Below are 10,032 nucleotides of genomic sequence, written 5' to 3' on the forward strand. Positions count from 1 at the left end.
TATTTGCTCTAAACTCGAGAGGAGGGAGATTTTAACTGTAAGATAGCCTCTTCCATCCACCTCACTACCTATCTATGTATCTGAATACTCACATTTGCCTTCACCAGTGTGGGTGTCTACGTATTTCACCAGATCCAAATATTTCTGTCTGTCTGTGTGTATGTTTTGCCCTTACACATATGCACATGTATATATTTTGATTTAGGGTACCTTGTAGTAAGTTAGTGTGAATCTTGTCATTCTCGAATTTGTAATTAAGTTGCTGTTTTAATTATAACATATTCTACCAAATCACCCTGTTAATCTTCAAATCGGTCAGTCATTAAATGCTGTTAAAATTCAACCTTTTAATCTATTTCACATCATTAATAAATCTTGAACTGCTGCTAAATCATAACCATGTCAAATATTTTATCCATCTCCTGCTGACTCGTGGCCAGCCCATTCCCAGCTAGCAAATTCCAGGGGGGAAAATCCTGAAACCACAACCCTGGAAGAGCCTGAACTTCCCAGCCAATCCTCATCTATATACTGAGCATGACGTTGTATGGTATGGAATATTTCATCGGTCAATTTGAGTCCATTGCTATGGCTGTGCTGCCTCCCAGCTTCATGTCCACCTGCACACTAGCATGACATGGGGAATTGGAAAGCCCTTGATTTTTTTAGCAACAACTGAAAACATTTGTGTTTTATCAACATTTTTCTTGTAACAAATCCTATATTGACTCCAAAACTCTAGCTGTTCTAGCTACTAAGGAAGAAAATTAGCTTGATCCCATCTGAAACCAGGACAACCTGGAAAAACAAAAAGCAACACATATACAAGCGTTCAACCAGGTCTTCATATGTATGGGCACAGTTTTAATAGCGGAAGCAACTAAAATTACACAGCTAAACACTGACCACAGCCATCTGACTTTAAGACTCAACAAAATTGTAAAAATATACGCTAACTTACCCGTATCAGTTTTCATGACAGCGCAAACAAGGTGAGGCAACAGGTAACGCAGAAGAGGAGAGATATCATAGCCTGCTGAAAGGCTTTGTAGAAGTGTTACCAGTTCTGTGGTTTTACACAGATAATTAAATGGCCTGCACAATGGAAGAGGGAAACAGAAAAAAGTATGCATACACATCTGGGCTACCAACACTTTCAAACCAAGCAGACTTCCTAAGGATTCATTTCTCAGCACCAAGTAACAGCCTCATTATAAACAAACGCTGAAAAGATTCAAAGGGTTCCACTTCCTTACTGCCAGAGGTTTACTGATGCATTTACTGTCCAAGAAGAAAACAGGATACTGCCAGGTATGTTGAGGACAGCAGCTGTAGTGGCACAGTGAACATACCTGTGTTTTTGCAAAGTTGGTAGCACAAGAAAAAATACTTGTATGGCTTGCAGGAAGAGATATGCTCACATTGCAAGTAGTGTATCTATTAACCAGCAGCAGCAAAGGGAAGGGAGGAGAAATAATAGCTCAACTACAGAGATCCTTAAAGAGTAGAAGCGATTTCCCTTCCTGCTAATAAAGTTTCTTTCACCTTGTCTCCTTTTATAGACACCTGGCTGGATGCTGCATAAGCATAAATCATACTTCTCCTTAGTTCCCCACACCTTAGCTTTTAACCTGTTTTCCTCTTCTATGAGTGTGTTCAAGCATCTGGAAGGTAATCACTATACTTACACCAGCAAAGATTGATTCTGTTGGAATACTCATGCTAACCTCTCTGCCAGCAAGCAAATTCCCTATAGCATGTGGAACTTCCATCAGCGTGTTCAACCGCACGTTAACAGCACCAGCTAACTGTATCGGGGCAGGGCAAACAGATCGACGGGAATGAAATACTACATGTACTTCCAGAACACCTGACTCGTGGGACCAAAGAAGTGGTGCTATAGAAGCACTTACACTTCAGGTGGGTGTCAAACCATATGAACTCAAAGCCCTTCCATTGAAGGGACAGAACTTTTTTCCAAGCTATTTAAGTAACCTCAAATTTGCACTACCATTATTATGCTGGCTTCTCATCCAGCATTCCCACTTTCAAGAAAACCTTTTACTGGCAGTGTTCAGTTTTGCATATTGACAGCAATCCTTTTCTGAGTGAAGTGGCAGGAGAGGGACCAAAAGATGACAGACTCGCACCACAGACTCCTTAGCTGTAGTGAGCATACAAATTTTCAAAGTAAGCCAAAGAAACTTCTGAGCCCTTTGAAACGTCAACTGCCAAAATTTCTGAAAGTACCCCTTTAGTGAAGAGGACAAAAAAAATTCAAATTATCAAAGTGCATTCTGAGCTTTTAAAAAGTAGAAACACTCAATTAATGCAGACTTACTTTTTCCCGAGTTTGTCTCCTTTCTGAGTTTGTAGAAGTAGGTTCAAGCATGCCACCCCGTCCCTGACTAATGAGGGCACTTTAGACAATGTCTTGCTTATCTGTAACATCAAGGAATGCACCAAGGAAGTCTCCACTGTCACTTTTACGGTAATCTGGGAGATTATCATGTATGTTGCAGCTCTGTAATCCTCTATAGAGGATTTCAAGCCCTAGGAAAAGAGATAAAGGTGGATTTTCAACACACAAATTTAAAAAAAGAGTACATTACCATAAAAATAATTTTCATTCTGACATCCATGGAATCATACTACCTTCTTCTCCATATGTTAACTTTTAAGGGATCTGTAAACTTAACTTTCAAGAAGAAAAAGCTGTCACCAAGGTGCACACATATAGCAGACACATTCATTAACTGCTGCTCTATTTGTTAATTGAGAAACAATCCTGGAGGAAAGAGGATCTCAAGGCAGGCTGTTCCCACTCTGACTCCATTTCCTCATCACTTAGCACAGTAAGTCTCTAAGGCAAAGAGGTTCATTCAAATTGTGTATCTATTTCTTACAGCTCCACTCCTCATGCAGAGTAGGAAATATAGTTCTTAAAGTGCTTACCCGAGGTGTGAAAAAACATTACTATTCATGGACCTTCACCTACCTGCCTGATGTTTCAAAGCAGGCTAAGAGCGGTACAATACATTTCACATCAAATGTCCCTCTTAAATGTTATCGACAGACAGATGTCTGCAGAACACAGTACACTCCACACAAGGAGGAAAACAAAGCTTCATGTACCTTTTGGATGTAAGGGAGGAGGATAGAGACTGTATTGTCTTTTATCTTCTCTGCGGCTCCAAGAGCTGATACAATGGTGGAAGCATAAAACACAAGAAGAACTCTCAGCTGAGCTGAGTTCCCAGGACACTCTGAAAAGACCTGGACCACAGAAAAATCAGACATCAGCATGTATGGCTTCCACCCAAACCAGCAAAATCTCAGAACTCCAGCATGTAAACTCTACGAGCTCCTGCTGGCACAACTTAAGTCATCACTTCATCCTGGCAGTAATACCAGAGGTTACTGCTCCCCCTTGCAGAAAAGGTAGAAGGAAATGGATGCTATTCCTCAGCTACTATAGCTAATCATAATAAAGTAACCTAAATGACTTGTGAGTTTGGTGTAATGCTCAAGACTGAGAACTGGACAGCCAAGAAGTTGTCAGGCATGTTTAACACCCCCTACTACCCCTGTGAACAAACCCTGCTATTGTGCATGCTTTTGCTTAGTTTCACAGTACATGCATTCTAGTTCTCTAAATAATTGGAACTGTTGCATATCTTAGCCTTCTGAGACTATAAAACTAGTTCTCTATTTGACATTAACTGAAAAAACAAATAAACCTGCTCACCTTCTAATATTCTCAATTTTATCTTCTCAATATTTGAAGACATATGTTTAAAACCCCATGGCAACCCCCAAAAGAGATACCCAAATTCAAAGCACAGTTACAAATCAATAGCAGGAATGACTTTATAAGAGAAATTAAGACAATGAAGTACTTTGAAGCAATACAGTATCTTTAAGTAATACAGTATTGCCAAATTGTTCTATCACGGCTCACCGATTCTCAGCCACTTCCTTACAACAATTTCTGATACATTGTCATCTATATTAAGAAATTTTCACATTGTTTACTAATAAATTACTCCTTTTACTATTTGATACGTAATTCAAAACATTAGTAAATAGCATAATACTATACAGAGATGGGGAAAACTGAGTGACAACAAACAAATACTGTTCTAGAATAAATGAACAACCTTGACAGATTTTGCCACCAGCCTGCAGATGAAATCCATGAAATCCATGTCTTTGTAGCAGTGTGTAATGACAGTACCCCTTGCCAGTGGGACTCCAGGTTTCTTTACATGGTAAAAGAAATTAAATCAGAACACTCAAGTATAAAGCACCCAAAGCAAAAATTAATATAATCTCTAAATTAATGCTACCGATCAGTTAACATCATTTAAACTGAAATAAGTAATGGAAACCCACACATCTCTGGATTTTTTTTGTATCTACATTAATTCAGATGAAGAGCATTACATATAATCTATATTCAAATACACATATATTTTAGTAATTGACATATCTTCCTAGCAGCAGTAAATACTTGCACCTTAAACACATAATTTAACTTTGCCAAAGCAAAGAGCAATTATAATCAGATTATTATAATTAACTTTTATATTTAAAGAAAGATAGCAGAAACAACAGGTGGGCATCCAGGCTCCATCCCTGCAGTTAAATCTTTCAGTACGGTTCTGCAACTAACCACATGAACAGGTGGACCATATTCATAAATCTAGTAACACAGTCAAGATATTAACACAGTCCCTCATGGTCCTCCCAACTTGCATCTGTTAAATACTTTACCCTTATTGGATCCATCCAATGCCATTTATGAGTTGGGCTTTTTATATTTAAAAGTTGAATAACTCTCACAAATAGTTTAGTCTCATGATATGGCAGAACGCAACCAATCAAACTATCTTGATTATAGAGGTGGATGTGAAACCTAAAGAAAACACATATATGTACCATTAAAAACTATCTGTAAGTCCAAAAAAAAAAAAAAAGAAAAAAAGAGACCCAGACATGTTCTTCTCAAAACAACTGGTTTACTTGCTTTTAAGCAAGAAAAGAGATGACTGTCATACTGAGTTTCTTCTGCGTAGATTTCAATATTAAACCAGACATTACAATAATCTAGTATGAATTTCAGTATAATACATATATAAAACAAATTGTGATTCAAAGGTTGTATCAACAAAATTGCCCACCCTTTCATGAAATGAAATATTACACTTTCTGCATCTGGATACATTAATTTATATAAATAAACACAACATCACAGAATACTTGGGTTTGTTTTTTCTTCACACATTCCTACATCACCTTGAAATAAGAGTACTTGGCTCATGTTGTAATACAAGGGTATGCTATTCATGGCTCATAGTTATTATTGAAAATTAGCTATTTCACACAGCCTAAAGCACATTACCTAAATGCCTCTCTAGGTCCTCTGTAAGATGGCTAGAGCTGGGAAAATCTGGTGAAAGCTAGGCAAGGAAATAATTGCTGTTATATAGAACATCACGAAAGACCAAAATTTTCACAGAAATTTATCAAAGGACAAAAATCTAATTGGTAAAGAAGAACATTTGGTTCCATAAAGACTAAACCCAAATGGATATTTTTAACATTTTAACCTGTATTTTCAGAAAACTAAAGTAAAATTATTCAAAATTTTTCTCATCAGGGAAAAAAAATCTAGCATTTCCAGTAGCCTTATCTATCGACATGTAGGATATTCAGTGGATTACCTGTGAATCAGCCATTCAAGGCACTTCTGGGCTGGTTTAAGCATAAAGTAAGGGGACAGGTGAATCAGGAACAATGAAATATTCTTATTCAGCTGCTGATTTACTGCTTTAGACTGAACACTGCGTTCCAGACCCTTGGATGTAGTACTAAACAAACTAGACTGGAACACTTCAAAAGAAGGATCAATCCCCATCAGCTCTTCTAAGCCAGTGCATCCTGTGGAAAAAAAAAAAAAAAAAAAAGGAAGACTGCTTTAAATGCAACAGTTTTATTCACCATCCCTGCCCACCTACCTCCTCATTGGCATATCCAACTTCTTTGCTAACCTGCTATATGTCACCCCACTAAGCAAACTAAACCAAATAGTAAACGTGTCTAAGATCAAAACTTTTTCTACACTGAAAGCATTTCTTAAGTGACGGAGAAAAAGAACATTAGCATCAGCAGTGCGCTCCTGAAGCAATGAAGGCCAGCAGCTATGAGCAAGAGCATAGCCAGCAGGCTGAGGGAGGTGAGCTGTCCCCTCCATTTGCGAGATGGCATCTGGAGTACTGGGTACAATTTTGAGCTCAACAGCAGAAGAAAAACATTACACTGCCACATGGGTGAGAGACCAGCAGAGGAACACTAAGACGGTCAGGGACTGGAAAATAACATACAAGGAAAAGAAGGAACTGTGTTTATTCAGCTTAGAGAAGAGAGTGTCAAAAGGGAATCTTCCTGCTGTCTGCAACTACTTAATGGGATATAGTGTACGTTATCAAGAAGACGGAGCAAGACTCTTCTCAGAGATGCACAATGGAAGGATGGGAGGCAACAGATACAAGCTGGAACACAGGAAATTCCAAGTCAATGTATGGATTGATTTTTTTTTTTTTTTTTAAATACCGGTGTGGTCAAACACCAGATCAGAGGCCCAATATTGGATCAGAGACTATAAAACCTCCATCCTCAAACTCAGCTGAACATAGGCCTGAGCAACTTGCACGAACTGGCTCTGTGCGCAGTTGGGCTAGTACCAAATAACCTTCGGAGGTCCCTTTCAGCCAAAAACATTCTATGATTTTATATGGATAAAGCAAGCAAATTTACCTCTTGGAATAAATTAAAATACAATACTGCACATACACCACTGGACAACCGCTGGAATTATTTATTTTACAGAAGCTTGTAAATATTAATGGATAAGCACAAAAAAGACAACTTCAGTTGAAATAAATAAATATGGCACCTGGCTGAAATCTGGAAGAAATAAATGATTATATGCAGCAGTTCTATAGTAACTAAGAAACTACAAAATACTTTGTGTTGCATCAAAGTCATATATACCTACAGTCTCATTACTTCAAATCAATAGATGATATCAACCTTCCTGGTTTTAGAAAACAACTTTCTTATTCAAGAAGTATCATATTGCTGGGTAAAGTTCTATACAAAAATGAAGAGAAAAGCACAAAGGATCTGAAGGCTTCTGAATGGCTTCTGCCACTTTACATTATTTGCGGCCATAATGTTACAGAAGAGCAGGGCATCAGCATGTTTTCATGAAATCACAGAACTCAGGTTGTAAGGGATCTTGGGAGATCTCTAGTCCAAGGCCCTGCTCAAAGCAGGGTTAGCCCTGAAGTCAGACCACGCTGCTCAGATCATTATCCAGTTGGGGTTTTCAAAAGGATGGAGATCACAATCTCCCTGGAGAACCTGCTCAACTACTTGACTGTCCTCACAGTGAAAAAGCTTTTCCTTACACTCACTTTGAACCTCTACCGTTTCAACTTATGTCCACTGTCTCCTGCCCTCCAGCTGTGCATTCCTCTGGACAGCCTGACCTACCTTCTTGATGGTATTTGGCAGGTTGCTATTAGACCCCTCAAAGCTGCCTCTTCTCCACACTGAATGAGACAAAACGTTCCTCCCACCAACCTCCCCTTTTAGGCCAAATTTTCCAGTCCTTGATCACCCTGAGCCCCCCAACTCCTTCCAATCACTCGACCCTTCACATGCCCAGAAACGTGCCCCAAAAGGAGCTGTGCCATAATTTCCCCATGGACTGGAGTGTTGCTGACCAGCCTGTGTTTTTTTCAATGATTCTTTGGTTGGGTTTGTTTGTTTTGGTTTGGTTTTTTTTTAAACATGGGTTTGCCTTTCCCACTTATCTTTCTCCGGGTGCTTTTCTAGATAGATGATGTTTAAAGTCACTAGCATCTAAAGAGCCAAACTCACCGATGGCAAAGAACGTGTCCCTGTCAATGCGAGCCGCTTCCTTGCCACTGAACAAGAGGGACGCCACCTCACTGCGGTCCAGCAGGCTGGGGTCATTCTGGGGAAGCGCCAGCCGCTTCAGCTGCTCCGCCAGGGACGTCATCGCTTCGCTTTTCGAGGAAAGGAGCCTCCAGAGAAACCTAACGGGGGGAAACCAGAGCAGGTCACCGGATAACGCGGCTGCGTGGTCACACGCCGTCCCTGTCCCTGTCCCTCTCCCTCCCGCTGCGGGCCCCGCTGCCCCTCGGGGGTGCGCGCACGTGGGGATGGGCCGGGGGACAGGAGGGACGGCGGCAGAAGCGGTGCTCCCGGTCCCGGTCCCCACCACCGGCCTGGCTCCTCACCGCTCCGTGCCAGACCCCACGTGGGCCGCGCGCGCCGCTGACCCGGAAGCGGCGGCTCCCGCGGAAGGGGAAGGAGCGGGGAGCGCCGGTCCCCGGCCCGGGGCGGCACCGCGCATGCGCCGTCTGCAGGGGCGGTGGCTGAGGGGGGCGGGAGCCTGGGCGCTCCCCGCGGCGTGGGGGCTTCGGGCGGGGGCGGGACGGCGCCAGGCCGCCGGCCGTGGGGGGAGCAGCCGGCCGCGGCCACCAGGCGAGCCGTGACGGCCCGCAGCGGCGACCGGAGAAGCCTCCGTGAGCCTCTGTGGCGAGGGGCGCTGCTGGCTCTGCGCGGAGCCCAGCAAGGCGGTAGCCCGGGCTTGGCGGGAACCGCTAAACGGTGTCAGCGTGCCTTAGTAGTAAGGGATCCCACGGCTGGAGTTGTTCCACCCGAGGATTTTTCTGTATCAGAAGGGTGCGGTGCTGGGGGTGTAACCGTCATTCCGGTCTCAGAAGAACCCCCACGGGATTTAGTCTGCAGCTTTAGAAGGCAGGCATTCTTTCTCGCACCGCCTAACGTGCATGCTGAAAGACAAAGGCACACTTGCACCATAAAAGAAATTAATATTCATGTTGCTTCTGAGAAGTACACACCTGTTTCCAGATAATCTAATGCATAGGTTAATACATTGAGCAAGCGTACTAAAATTTGGGGAAGGGTCTCTGAGGGGCTTCCACGGGGGGGTTCCGTAGTCTGTGGTGGTCCCTAGTGGTTGTTGAAGAGGTGTCTTAGTGTCCGTTCCACGAACTCCGCGTCTTTTGTCATATAAGGTTTTGCCTGGGCTCAGCGCTCTGTAAAGTTTCTCAGCTTATCTTTGGCTTCCACAGGTGTCTGCTAGTTTACCCGCCTTACCCGGGATGTACCCATCACAGTTGCAAAAATTATGTTCTTGGGTGCATTCTTGTCTGAGGCCCCTTACAGCAATTAGCACCAACTGCTTGCAGGCATCAGGGGAAGCACAAGGACACGCATGAGCAAAAGGTCTTGAAAGCTACTGTTGTGTGTATGGGCTAGATCCCGGCTGCAAGAACCACGGGGCGATGTAGGTTGGAAGAGTCCTCTAAAAGTCATCTGATCTAGCCCTAGAGCAGCGCCAGCTTAGAGCAAGTTGCTCAGAGTTTTGTCCAGTTGCGTTGGGAGTATCTCCAAGGATGGAAATTCCACAGCTTCACTGAGCTGCTCATCCAAGGTTTGGTTACCCTCAGATTAAAAGGAAATTCCTAATATTAAAAGCTGTAATGTGTCCCACCAGCTTGCGTTCAGGGCTGCAGGGTTCTGTACCTGGAAGTTGGTGCATGAAGTCAGAAGGGGAACATAGCTTGTGCTAACCAGGAGAAGTCTGGAAAAAAGAGCAGGAACACAACGGATTTCAGTTGATGTCAGTGGATGGATAAAACAATGCCAAATATAATAATTCCAACACCAGATCTGAAAAATTGTTTCCATATATTGTTGAGAAGCTGTCTAGCTATGGAGAAAACCCAAATTTGTTCACATAGTAAAGCTGTCTTATTTGGCAATCATTTAGCATATGGTAGAAATAACAAAAAGCTGATAAAAGTTAGGGTTGCAGAGAATCGTTTAAATGCTTTTTTTTCATCCATTAGTAGTATCCACTGATTTCAACAAGACTCTGCTTGTATTAAGTTAAAATCTTGTAGGAGT

General features: G+C 42.2%; 1 protein-coding gene across 2 annotated transcripts in view; it reads right to left on the minus strand.

The window, feature by feature from the left end:
• HEATR1 (HEAT repeat containing 1) overlaps positions 1-8,387 on the minus strand; it is a 39,091-nt gene extending 30,704 nt beyond the window's left edge. For both annotated transcript variants that reach the window (XM_074896795.1, XM_074896794.1), the window contains exons 1-8: positions 8,322-8,387; positions 7,951-8,129; positions 5,727-5,943; positions 4,777-4,918; positions 4,161-4,262; positions 3,136-3,276; positions 2,342-2,553; positions 962-1,095 (exon numbers count right to left, since the gene is read on the minus strand). In XM_074896795.1, the coding sequence (XP_074752896.1) occupies positions 962-1,095; positions 2,342-2,553; positions 3,136-3,276; positions 4,161-4,262; positions 4,777-4,918; positions 5,727-5,943; positions 7,951-8,092 (1,090 nt within the window). In that variant the 5' untranslated portion in view covers positions 8,093-8,129; positions 8,322-8,387. The remainder of the gene's footprint in view (positions 1-961; positions 1,096-2,341; positions 2,554-3,135; positions 3,277-4,160; positions 4,263-4,776; positions 4,919-5,726; positions 5,944-7,950; positions 8,130-8,321) is intronic.
• Positions 8,388-10,032: the final 1,645 nt, after the last annotated feature.

Source organism: Athene noctua, chromosome 1 (genome assembly GCF_965140245.1).
Source record: "Athene noctua chromosome 1, bAthNoc1.hap1.1, whole genome shotgun sequence".
Taxonomy (NCBI): domain Eukaryota; kingdom Metazoa; phylum Chordata; class Aves; order Strigiformes; family Strigidae; genus Athene; species Athene noctua.